Here is a 13,347-nt window from a genome sequence, read left to right on the forward strand (position 1 = left end):
CTGTATATATTCATCTCTACTCGACTTATCTGGATATGCTCTGCTCTTATTGCACTTGCTGCTCTTGCAGTCTGCATCTAATCAGAAGTGTGTTTTGTTACTCTGTATTCATTCATGTGCAATGACAATAAAGTGGAATCCTAATCCCGACAGACCAGAATATACAAAATATGAGCTGCTTTTGGTTTTAACTTCCTGTGCGCAGGAAACGAGGGATGCAGTATGAATCCTCACGGCTATGGAGGGCCAGGAGTGACAAAATGAATTAATTAAATACACAAATTAAGTAATTAATTAAATGTGTCATTAATTAATTAAAAATTGGAATTGATTGAATGAATAAATCTATCAATAATTAATTAAAGGCACGATCATTCCATTTAAAACATTGAATTATTTATTTCCTATTTTATTAATGACACGTTTAATTAATTATATAATTGCTTAATTATTTACACATTTAATTATTTATTCCGGTTTTTAATGACGTATTTATGTCATTCATTTTGGCAGTCCTGGCCCTGTGGCTGTTCATGAATGAATTTCAGCCCATCAAAGTCAGGGGCGGGGTTAGTGCTGAAGTCACACCCATTGCTTTGGGCTGCTGCGAGGCTGTATTCTAAACTGTGATATGAGTCTGTAGGTGCTCGTATCCTTCTTGCCTTCAGTCGTATTAGTTTCCTTCTGGAAGTGTGTGATGTGTTTCATAGTTTCTAACAGTGAAACGTAACGTGACATAAAAAAGCACGCCCCACACAATCAGATGTTAATCTGATTTTATTTTTATTTTAGTAAATCTCAAAAATCCTAACAGACAGAGGTGCTTAGATTACAGTTGAATTAAAACAAACGGATGATGTCATCATTTCTTCATGATCAGCATGCTGGTTCAGACGCTGCTGCTCTCGGTGGACATGCTCCCTCTCTGTCCTCCTCGTATAACAAAGATTTTTAATGTTAGTGTTGATATTAGTAATGTTAAGAGGTGATGCATGGTTTAATGCTCAGCCAGCCTTTTAAACGATGATTCATGTCTCTCTGCCTGTAGGTGCGATGGATGATGTACTGGATTGTATTTGCCCTCTACACTGTCGTGGAGACGATCACTGACCTAACACTGGCATGGTGAGTTTGCCATGAATGTTAAACACAAACGCAGTGAATCAAACATTATGTAAACCTCGTGAACTCACATGTCGTACAGATACATCTACACTGACTGTGTGAGTGGAACAAGTTGTTTTCCTCGCTACCCTGAATAATAATGATAGAAATGTACTCTTTCCTAGTGTAACTAGAATAAACTTGTGGTAATGTGGATGTGCACTGTGTAGGAACAGAGTCACATTTGCAGGAACTTCAGGTCGAGTTTCAGTGATTTTATGAATCTCTCATGTGGCAACATTTAGCTCGAAGGAACAATGTAACGATTTTGAGGAATTGATGGAGAACGATGTTTTTTTTTTTTTTACAGATGTTATATGCAGTTAAACTTTAAAACACTGACATTTCTAAAACCAATGAGAAGTTTTTGAATATTTATTATTACTCATTAATAAGAGAAAATAATTTCTTACCCGGTTACTCGATTAATCGATAGAATATTCGATAGATTAGTCCATTAATAAAATAATCGATACCTGCAGCCCTACAGCTGTTTTATCAGACAGTCACAGAAAGTGCTGGAACATGTCGGTGCAGTCCAAAAAACCATAATAAACCTTCAGAGCTGTGTGCAACAAAAACTTGACAACAGGAGTGGGAGTGGGTGCATATCTCTTAACCTGTTTTTCTGCAGTGGAAAGCATCATTATGTACCATGGGTTAAACTTACCGTGTGTGTCTCCATATCCAGGTTTCCTCTCTACTACGAGCTAAAGATAGCTTTTGTGGTCTGGCTGCTGTCCCCTTACACCAGAGGAGCAAGTCTTATTTACAGGAAGTGTCTGCATCCTTTGCTGTCCTCCAGAGAAAGGGTACATTCATCCGTACATCCACGTGTAATGCAGGTCACACTGCTTTGTGCCCAGTTCAACTGTGTTCTAAAATGTAATTGTTGTCTTCCTTTAGGAAATAGATGAGTACATTGTGCAGGCCAAAGAGAGAAGCTATGAGACCATGGTGAACTTTGGCAAGCAGGGCCTGAGCATTGCAGCCACCGCTGCGGTCACTGCAGCCGTCAAGGCAAGTTATTCTTTTTTTAATTTTTCACGTGAGTGCACTACAGTTTTATGTTAGATTGCATGGCTAAGTCAGTTTTCATCTTCTTTCTCACTACGTTGCTACAGAGTAGGGCTGTGCGATATGACCAAAATCTCATCTCCCGATATAAGACGTCTATCGTCCGATAACGATATAAATCACAAACATTTAACATTTTCTGTAAAGTCTGTGAATCTCGGGCAGCTCGACTTGTGTGAAGTGTTTCCTGCTGGGCGTCGTGTAGCTGGAGTCGAGTGTTTTAACCGATGCATGAAACGATACATTTTTAGACATAAGTTGTAACGGCGCCGTTTTCTTTGAGTATTTATTACACGGCGTGCTGCGGGGAGAAGCCTGTTCTAACGTTTGAGTCTGAGCTTTATTTTTTAGCACCTGGCGTCTTTTTTACTTCTCATCCGTAAATAATCTGCTCTTTCATGTGATTCAGTTTATTTTGAAAGGTCTCAACAGGATCTTGAGCTTTATTGTGAAAGGTTTAAGTGGAACATAAACAAACGGACACACGATGGTGTTACCGTCGTTGTTGCTAACGACAACGCATAAAAACAGGCGCTTGTCCGTCTGTAGTGTGGTTATATTAAATATTAGAGAGAGAACTTTAAGAAATGAACATAGCCTCTACAGTGACATCAGAACCATGAACAAATATGGCTGTAAACAGTTTATTTTGCGACACTACGAAACAAACGATAGCGTAAAATGAAACGATACACGTTTTTATATCGTCATCCGATACATATCGTTATATCGAACAGCCCTACTACAGAGGAATAAAATACCAGTCTGCGGCTTCAGCTCTCTTTGCTTGCAACAGCTTCCTTTGTCTGTGTTCTACAGTAGCGCCTGTGGGCACTGAATGTCCTTATTTAGCGTGCTAAATCAGACGTAAGAGCATACAGACCAGGGGTCGGCAACCTGCGGCTCTTTAGTCCTTACAGTGCGGCTCCGCGTGGTTTGGGAAAATAAATTAGAAGTGTTTAGATGAAGTGTATTTTATTTATATTAGTTCTTTTTTAACTTGTAGTTCTAAATTGGAAGATTATTGTGATATTGAAATATAAAAATAAAATTATATTATTTTTTTCATCGCTCAAAATAAGCGTCACACTCGTGGAAGCTGAAACGGCGTGCATTTATCGAGACTTTCAGCCCCACGTAGGCCAGTTATGGACCTTCGGATCCACATTATGTCAGCAGCTCCACCGTGAACTATGTTAAAACAAACACGCTCACGCCCCACAGACGACAGCTTACAGTCCTGTAAAGATAAAGTGACTTCGTACAGCCCCGACCTGCAGACGCTGTGCGCAGAGGTTCAGGAGCAGAAGTCCCGTTGTAAACATATCACAGCAGACCCGACGATGTTTGCATGAACGCGCTTTTCAGCATCTCTTTATTGACCACTTTACACACACGCTTGCTGTACACACACAGCCGGCTGTAGCTTTGCAGCTCACAGCCCCACACATACCACCAGACGTTAAGGTGGCGAGGCCTGATTGCGGGTGCAGCTCAGGTGCGTCCGCCTCCCCTGCAGCGGCGCTGCAGACCACGCCCCGCCACACACATTAACCAGGTAAAATACATATTTAGGCAGAATTTTGCAAATATATATTTTTCATTTTTTAGCAGCATAGTGCTTATTTCCCCAGTTATTTATTAAAAGTCAGGTCAAGGCTCCAAAAGCACAAAGGTGATATGAGGGGGGCGGCTCACAGCAGTTTTTGTTTGCTGGATTATTTTAGTTCAGCTTTTGTTGTATTTCTTTAAGAGTTCAAAATGTGTTCATTACATGAATAAAATGTAGTTTTCTCTGTAGCACTTCATGGATGTCATAAGCAACACGCCTTAGTTGTTCACACAAAGCATAAAGGTAAAAAACAATATACACAGTGTTATCTTCATTTTAGATGTCAACAAGTATTTTCTTTTGCGTGGAAACCGGCTCCAAATGGCTCTTTGGGTGTTGAGGTTGCTGACCCCGATATAGACAGTCACTGTGGCATTGGTGCATGACTGAGTGCATAGGAGATGAATCGATAGCCTGTACGAGATCTTCACTTGACGATGTGTCTGATAGCCTTTGCACATGCTCACACATCCTCTGTGCATGTCTGTGCCTCAGATGGTCTTCCTGCAGAGCCAGTATAAATAAATGACATTTGAACTGGTTTCTTCAGCATTTCTTGAATACCTGAGTGATTCAGATACGCCCAGTTGATCTCACGCTTCACAGCACCTGAGCAGTGGGGATGCACTACAAAGAAAAAGCGAATGGTGTCAGGTTAGATCCACAGTAGTACAGCAGTATTTAACTGTGAGACACTACAAAACAGTGAACCCCTGTAACAAATTAATAACTGCTCACATTATTATTATGATGCTGATGATGATCAAGGATTAGTCTGGTATTAAGTAATTTTATTTGTTTATGGGAGCAGCTGAAAGCAGCTTTATTAAGCAAGACTGAACAATTGAAGCCCATGTTCAGAAATGGAGGAATAATGACTAACTAGTACATTATTAATGATTAATAGTATGTAGTTATTATAATATCGAACTATAATACAATTCTATTGTGTGTTTGTGTGTGTAAATAAATAAAGACTCAGAATTAATCTGAATTGATTGGACCGCTCAGCCAGGATTTAGCAGGTGCAAAGTTCAAGTATCAGAAAATGTTAACATTATGTTAGGATGGTCTCTGTTAGTGTTACTATAAGATGACATTAGCTATGTTACCTTAGCCTAAGCATTTATCCAGTGCTTGCTAACACTTTAGCCTGTGGAGCGGTGTCGGCCGTGTCAAACTAAACAACTTGAATGTTGTTAATGAGTTCAAACTGAAGGAAGTTGAGTTCTTGAGTGGTATTTCCACGACTGCATTGAACAAGGTTCTGCTGACCGTGCTACCCATCGACTCTGAATGGAGTTTTTAACAGGCCATACTTCATTTAAGCGTAACTGAAGTTCTTCAGTGGGATTAGTTTGTGGCTGACTTCAGCTGAGTAACAGTGTTATGGTCTGTTTTAGAGAAAGAGCACCTGCTTTTTCACATAATGAACGAGGTCAGGTGTGCATATTCTAACACAAAGAGGCAGCACTCAGCAGGATCAACGACAGGTCTGGTTGTTTTTGTGTCCTTGCTGTGTCAGTGCAGCCTCCTGTCTCCACTTGCCTGAAACACCCTGTTAATCAAAGCGATGCCTCTGTCACTGCCCTGCATCTCACTTCTCTCTCGCTGCCTCACTTTGAGTCTCCTATGGTTCCTCCTTGACATGAAGATCTTCTTACATATTTCATCTTTGTGTTCCCCGTTTGTCTTTACAGTCTCTTCTTTTCTCCGCATGCATGTTTTGTCATCACAGGGTTAGTAGCAGTTTTTCATTTCTTTAAAATAGGCTTGCATCTTACTAGGAATTTGATTGACCTTGGCTTTTACAGTAAAACCATCTGAAATGCACATAAAATCAATCTGTCTGAAATGTTTTAGCTGAGCCTAGAGCTGTGGTTAGACATGCAAACCTGGCACCTACACCACATGTACCTGCTGTCACAGACTGAGAAGAAAAGACATTTCAGAGCTTTTCCTCCGTCCAGTTTACAGTTCAAAGCTGCTTCTTTGTCCATCTCACAGCATGGGACCAAGATTCAATAAATGAAGTCATAGCAAACAAAGTAAAATCTAAAATGTGTTGTAATGTGGAAGCTTGCAGTCCTGGCTGGTTTGGTAACCAACCAGTTTACCAAATGAGTATTACAGCTCGCAGTGCTCCTTTTGTGAGATGTGTCTGTATCCACACTGATAATTGATAAAAACATTTGCATTGCTCTTGGTAACTACGGGACTGAAGAACTTATTGCTAATAAGATCACATAAACATAGTTTAGCTTTGAACAGGTAATGAAGGTCACATCACAGCAGATTAGATCCGAGTACTTTCTAACCATCATCTAGGCAACTCTTGGTTAACAATTTGCTAGTTTTAAGCAGATGCAAACAATATAAACAGGGACTATTTTGATGTTCCTGTCACTGCTATCCGGATGGTGCAGACACGCAGTAAACATGCATTTAAGTTGAAAACACTGTAGTATGAAAATGTAGCATCATTGACCCGAAATGTAAGCAGAATAATTGCTTCAATGTATTATTAACTCGGAGTGCCCCAGAGAAACCCAACCACTGTCCTCCTCTGTGGTTGTGTTTTTAAGAATTTGCTGATTGCAAGTGTAACAAACTCGACTAAATATGAGTTGATATTGTGTGTTTGTTGGTCATCAGCATGCAGGGTTGTGAATGTTTTGGATCCTGGGGGAACACTGCAGATCTCAGCTGGACGTTTGCTTTTGAGATGATGTTTTCTGCATCTGCACCAACTTGCCTCCTGTCTTCCCTCTGACGTTTGTTTCTTTTCTGTCTGCACTAACATCCTTGTGTCTTCAGGGTTTCGGTGGTTCAGCAGGCTGCTCTGGGAGGTAAAAACCAGTCAGTGTAAGCAGCATGGACAGATTGTTCTGTTTCGTACAGCTCAGCATCCACCCTTTGATTATCGTCTGTGTCCAGACCCGCTGCTTGAGAACATCAGTTTTAATTTGATTCTTCTTTTGGTTTTGGTTTTGACATGGACTTGGTGGTGTTGCAGATACATGTCACTCATTATTTACGACACTGTTTGTTTTTCATTGTATGTCCCTTAATGTGTTTGACATTAATTTCATTGTTACAGCAGCATGCCGGGGCTTTATGTTTACAAACAACAAACAAAAAGAAATTAAGAATTATGTATCAAAACCTTCTAAATCACAAAGCTCTAAGAATAATAATAAATGAGCTTACATTGGTGCTACAGGGTGAAAATGTCCCTGTGAATGTCTGACTTCATCATTTTGTTCGTATTAGTGTTTACCTGTAATAGCCCAAATATACTGCTGTACATTACAACAATACCCCCCCCCCCCCCGCTGTTCATGTTCTTTGTGAAGTGTTTCCGTGGTAACATCTTCATCATCATTCAGTAGCATCCCTGATCTGAATGTATTCTGTACCTCGTTATTCACAGTTAGCGTATTCTTGTCATCATCAATTATTCGTTATATGTTTAATTGATTTAAGCTTTAATTCCCAGATCTGAAGCAGACGGTATCATTTAATCAATTCCATTAGGTATCATTTACACTAGTGGGTCTAGTTACAGTGGAAATGCAGCTTCAGAGTGCTGAAGCCTGTTGCTGTTGAAGCTGTGGTGCTGTGACTGTGGCTTTGGGCCTTGTTAATGACTCTGCACCCTCTCTGAGAGTCCAGTGTGGATGAGAGGCATCACGAAGGCAAACGAAGCCTGTTTCAGGCTTTATTTGTTCCTGAGGCTTGAAAAACAAGTGAACTAATCCTTTAATGCAGAAGGTTCCTTTCATGATGTCTCCCAGTATTTCATGTTTCTAAAAATACAGCAATGATGAAGGACAAACACAGATCGGCAGCACAACAAGAAACGAGTGTTGTGGAAAAACATGTAATGCTTCTTAAACTTTTTAATGTAAAAATGTTGTCACAGCAAAGTCATTTAAACGACATGTTTGCATTTCTGTGCTCCACCGTCGGTTTGTCTCACAGGTCTTTAAAGCTGCATGAAGCCCTGTACAGTAACAGCGCAGCAGTGCGGACTGAAGTTTAGTTTTCTCTAATGTAAATATTCTCTTCTTCATGTAAGATACTGATAGTCCAACATATGAACGATCTCCTCCACCTCCATACTTCAGTAAACTTGGATCTATTTCCAGAAGTGAAGGGTTGCTCAACAGCAGCTCACAGTGCTGTAGTTTGCAGTGTCTGTTTTTACTGTCAGATTTCTGCCGTTCCAATAATATCTGTCCTGTATTAATATATCATAGTGGTCCCAGTGAACTAGTAAAATCTGAACAGCTCAGTGTTGATATTAATCAGTCACAGCTACACGATGACATTCTGGATACAATGATGCATAAATATGTGGAATTATAATGCATCAAATTTGAATTGTAGCTGTTTAGATGTGACGTGTGTCTAAGGTACAGATAAGCAAAGAAATATTTCCAATTATACAAAATAGTTATTATGAGGATTTTGATTGGTGAGTAATGAACTCTAGATATCTGACACTAGTTGCAAGCACACAAATACGTCTGCTTTTAATTTAGACAAATTAAAGTCTACAGTGTCTGTTATAACAACTGATGGGATCAGGAACAGGACACCTGTATGACTGTAGCCATTCACGTGAAAGATGACTGCCACTCCTGGAAACAAAAGCATCACCACATGATTCAGATTATTGATAAACTACAGGCTCTTTCTGTGATTGTAACACATCAGCACTGCTGATCTCTGAGATGTTTTTGTGGTGTAATGCTGAGTGTTGTGTGTGCTGCAGGGTCAGGGGGCCATTACTGAGAAGCTGCGCAGCCTGAGTATGCATGACCTCACACAGATAGACCAGCAGGACGACAGAGGAAACCAGCTGTACCAGTACAGCTCCCATTCTTCCAACCCTGCTGTCAGGAGGTCTCGCAGCAGTGACGCTCCGGATGGAGATGGTACACACACACTCACACACACTCGTGCGCTTCTCTCATAAACGTAACACAACTTCTCAATCACAACAATTCATGGTAAAGGAAACAGAAAGAGTAGAGCAGCTGCTGCTCCACATCGAAAGGAGCCAGCTGAGGTGGTTCGGGCATCTGACAAGGATGCCCCCTGGGCGCCTCCTGGGTGAGGTGTTCTGGGCATGTCCCACCGGGAGGAGGCCCCGGGGCAGACCCAGGACACGCTGGAGAGATTATATCTCTCGGCTGGCCTGGGAACGCCTTGGTGCTCCTACGAACAACCTGGAGGATGTGGCTGGGGAGAGGGAGGTCTGGGCCTCTCTGCTTAGGCTGCTGCCCCCGCGACCCGGCCCCGGACAAAGCGGATGAAGATGGATGGATGGAAACAGAAAGAGAAAACAGTTCGTAAACAGAAACCTAAAAGAATAAAATCTGTGATTAGAGGTTTGACTAGAACCCTGACAGCTGATTGATAACATGTTTGATATGGTAGCTTTTTCTAAACAATGCTAAGATGAGATTTCCAGCCAAAGGTCAGTCCTTCGTGGTGGATGAAGGTGGCGTCGTTCTGTCTGTCACTGGTTCTCGCCACAGTCTCCATGACAACTACAAAACGTCTCGTATCTGAGGAAGCCTGCTGGGGTTTGGAGCTTTGCAGTGAGCCGGTGACTGGACCTTTATGTTCCCCCTGAAAAGTGTCTCCCTGCTGTGCACAGTTCAAAACCAACCAGGACCCTGAAGAGCCTGAGCTCAGCGTTTAGACTGTTGTGTGAGCAACGATGTGCGCAGTGAGCACATGTGCTCAACACATGCCATGAAGGGATGAATCCCAAACATGACTCCTGGAAAGATATCAGTGAAACTCTTTCCAGTGATATTACGTTTTTATTTTATTATGCGTTTGGCAAAAAACGCCAAAGCAGTAATCCATGAAGACTGACGCTGGTGATGAATGAGAGAACATTATTTTATTACAATGCTGACTAATAATAATTAAGAATAATGACAACCATCATAAATAATGATGATGATGGTCAGAAGAGAACAATAAGGCACACATGAGCAGGACTTTGTTAGACAGCTACATTGTTACCTTTGCACTTCTCTGTGTGTGTTTGTCCTCAGCGTGATGACAACTGCAGGCTGGTTGGATTTCAATGAAAACACTGAGTGTGAGATGACTTCCCAGCAGACACAGGGGATGAGATAAGGCTGTGTGGGATGCCAGTGGAATGTCAAACACACTCTCCTGCTCGCGCTCTCTCTCTCTCTCTCTCTCACACACACACACACACACACACACACACACACACACACACACACACACACACACACACACACAGCAAGTAGGTGAGGTGTGGAAAGAGACAGAACGGGGGGTGAGGTGAAGGAGGCGAGGACAAAGATGAATGGAGATGTAGAGACGGATGGGTGGATGTAAGGGAGAAAGGCTGCTACACAGCATCAGGATACTGAGAGAGAGACTGTATTATGTATTCAGCTCAGACGACGAGGAGGAGCTACAGAGAGATGAAGACGGAGATGTTTATGCCTAACAACTCTCTTTTGTGTGTGCTCCTCGCTGCCTCTGAGGCTTCATATGTCTGTCATCCTTTTAACAGACTTAAAAATGACTGGTGATGATGCACATTAGGGCTGTTCGATATAACGGTGTATATCTGATGACGATATGAAAACGTCTATCGTTTAATATTACTATCGTTTGTTTTGTGGTGTCACAAAATAAACTGTTTATGGTTTATTTTCTCATGGTTTTGATGGTCGCTATAGTGACTGTATTAATTTCTTAAGGTTCTCTCTTTCGCTTATATTTAAAATAACCACACTACGGACAGATAAGCGACTGTTTTTACGCGTTGTCGTTAGCCACAGCAATGGTAAACCCTGCATTTGGCTCCGCTTGTTTATTTTCCACAAACCTTTCACAATAAAGCTGAAGATCCTGTTGAGATTTTTCAAAATAAACTGAAGTGATGACAAACAGAAGGACCAGTGAAAACGAGTGGCTACCTCTGTAGCATGGACATGGTTTGGTTATGAAAAGTCTGACACGGACCAGAAAAGCGTACTGAGGTCCCCACCTCAGACTCAAACACGACAAACCTCTACCACCCACGCAAGGATCACGTGAAACAGTGTGGAGAGAGTTTACGGATGAGAAGCAACGAAGAGCCGTCAGGTGCTCAACATAAACCTTAGACTAAACATTAGAGCACGCCGTCTGATAAATACTCACAAAGAAAATGACGGCCGTTATAAGTTATGTGTAAAAATATATAGTTTCATGCATCAGTCAAAACATTCAGCTCCAGGTACACGACGCCCAGCTGGAAATACTTCAGCTGCCCGAGATTCACAGAATTGAAAATGTTTTTGTGATTTCTATCGTTGTCGGGACGATAAATGTCTAATATCAGGATATGAGACTGTGGTCAAAGGGCACAGCCCTACTGCACATTCATTTTACTATTAACAGATCTGATGCTTAATAAATCCTGCATAGAACCTTTGTGTTGTTACGACCACGTGTGGATGAGACGCACGGAGTCGGGGATGTAGAGGTGAATGAGCTTGAATACCTTGAGCCATAGTTTTCACGTGATTCGAGAGCTGCGGTACTGCGGCCCTTTGCCTTCCAGCCATCCTTTGAATATCTTTGAGTTTACCTTAAGCAAAATACCAGACAGTTGCTGTGTGAGACGTACTAATCAGCCTTTACTTAAAGCTGCCACGAGAGCGTCGAGTACGGTACCAGCACATGAACGCACCTCCCCTAACCCTGCGTTATAGGCTCGCACCAATCCCTGCTTCTCCACAGCGACCCGGCTGTCAGTGGCGGCTCATGTAAACTATAGGAACAGTTTACCCGACATCGGGTGACAAACGAGAACACTACCAGAGCTGGTCCTGCACTGTCCAAGTCAACAAAACATAAGATTTGTGGTAGTTTGTTTAAACCAGCTATGTAACACTTAATTTTGCTTTAACGATGAATAATACCTGTTTTCACCTTCTTCACATTGACCCACCCAGATGGAAAATACTTTGAAAGCTTTCAGTCCTGTGTTAAGAGCCTACACAGTATAAAAGATGGGTGGAGCTTCTGTGGCATCACCCACTGGTTTCCATTGTTGGAAGGATGCAAAGATATGGACGGGGAGGGATGGTTTGTGACTGTAAACTGTACACAAACTGTGTATGACCCAAAATAGTGACTGAGACCATAAGAAGCCAGGTTTTTCTCACTGACGTCTTTATGGAAGAATGCAGGTTACAGAAGTCACAGCCTCGGTTTGTACTGTCTGTGGTTCTTTGCCACAAAAACACAATAGAAATAACAACAAGGTCGACAAGAAGAATTGAGGATGACATCATTGCTATGAAAATTGCTGTCAGTTAATTGAAGAGCAGGGAACATGTTCCACTGGACAGTCTACAGATCAGAGCACTGCTGAGGCATGGTGCACTGTTCTGGATCTGCACTGACCACAGGGTTAGGGTGTTTGATTCCCATGATGCACCCAGTGCATCATGGGAATCCCCAGCAGTCTACACCTATTGCAGCATAACTAAGGGAGGATTCAGGGTGACCTGGTCCAGCCCTAACTATATGCTTTAGCAAAAAGGAAAGTTTGAAGCTTTAAAAGTAGAGATAGTGTCTGTCTCCCGAATCCAAACTGGAAGCTGGTTCCTGAAAACTGAAGGCTCTGCAGGATGTTTCTGTGCGAGCGCCGGAGCCGTGCTGTGCAGTCGTGAGTGTCGTTCTCTGTCACAACACATGATGTGGTTTCTTCTTTTTGCTAGTAACTGATTGTGAGTGTGTTTGGTAACGATTCATTCATCCAGTCCAAATCAACTTTGTCGTCATACTAATATTCAAGTATAGTGCATACAGTTGATACAAGTAGGAGTGTGTATTGGCGAGAATCTGGCGATACAATATGTGTCACGATACAATATATTGGGATACTAAAAGCCAGACGATATTTGTGTTTGTGTTGATTGTATGAGAACTCACAGTAAACAGTCCAAAGTGTTAAATGAGCTGTTAACTAAAACAGAGGGATACGTTTCACTCTCCAAGTTCAAAATGAATGGAGAAATGTCTTATCAGAAGATAAACAAAAACCACTTTACTGATAGAAGTAAACAATGTAACACTGAGGTCTTACTTAGTGAGTACTATCATTTTAAAATACTAATCCAAAAACTGCTCTCTGCAGCATCAAAAAGAAGCACTTTTATGTGACCTTAACATAAACAACTATACATGAAAAATGAAATTGCTTGAAGAATTCATCCAAGTAAACAATATAAAGTGCTAATAAAAGAAGCCCTGCCATGTCCACCAGTGGAACACTTTTTGTGCAACCTGAAAAGGAGTTTGTTCGTCTGTGACTGAAGGTTCCACGGATCAGTATGTGATGAGCTGTGATCTCGAAGTCCAAGCAGCTGTCTGCTGAGCTGGGAGTCCAGGACTGTCGCTGTGACTTCTTGGTACAACTTTGGAGAGCGATG

At 41.7% G+C, this 13,347-nt stretch overlaps 1 protein-coding gene across 3 annotated transcripts in view; it reads left to right on the forward strand.

Moving 5' to 3' along the window:
- reep3b (receptor accessory protein 3b) overlaps nucleotides 1-13,347 on the forward strand; it is a 33,173-nt gene that overhangs the window by 16,385 nt on the left and 3,441 nt on the right. For all 3 annotated transcript variants that reach the window (XM_085465403.1, XM_085465402.1, XM_085465404.1), the window contains 4 exons: nucleotides 1,049-1,125; nucleotides 1,856-1,976; nucleotides 2,071-2,184; nucleotides 8,634-8,796. In XM_085465403.1, coding sequence (XP_085321529.1) covers nucleotides 1,049-1,125; nucleotides 1,856-1,976; nucleotides 2,071-2,184; nucleotides 8,634-8,796 — 475 coding nt within the window. The remainder of the gene's footprint in view (nucleotides 1-1,048; nucleotides 1,126-1,855; nucleotides 1,977-2,070; nucleotides 2,185-8,633; nucleotides 8,797-13,347) is intronic.

This window comes from Copadichromis virginalis, linkage group LG8 (genome assembly GCF_057382275.1).
Source record: "Copadichromis virginalis isolate Kocher_CV1m ecotype Utaka linkage group LG8, C_Virginalis_male_GT1.1, whole genome shotgun sequence".
NCBI classification, from domain to species: Eukaryota; Metazoa; Chordata; class Actinopteri; order Cichliformes; family Cichlidae; genus Copadichromis; species Copadichromis virginalis.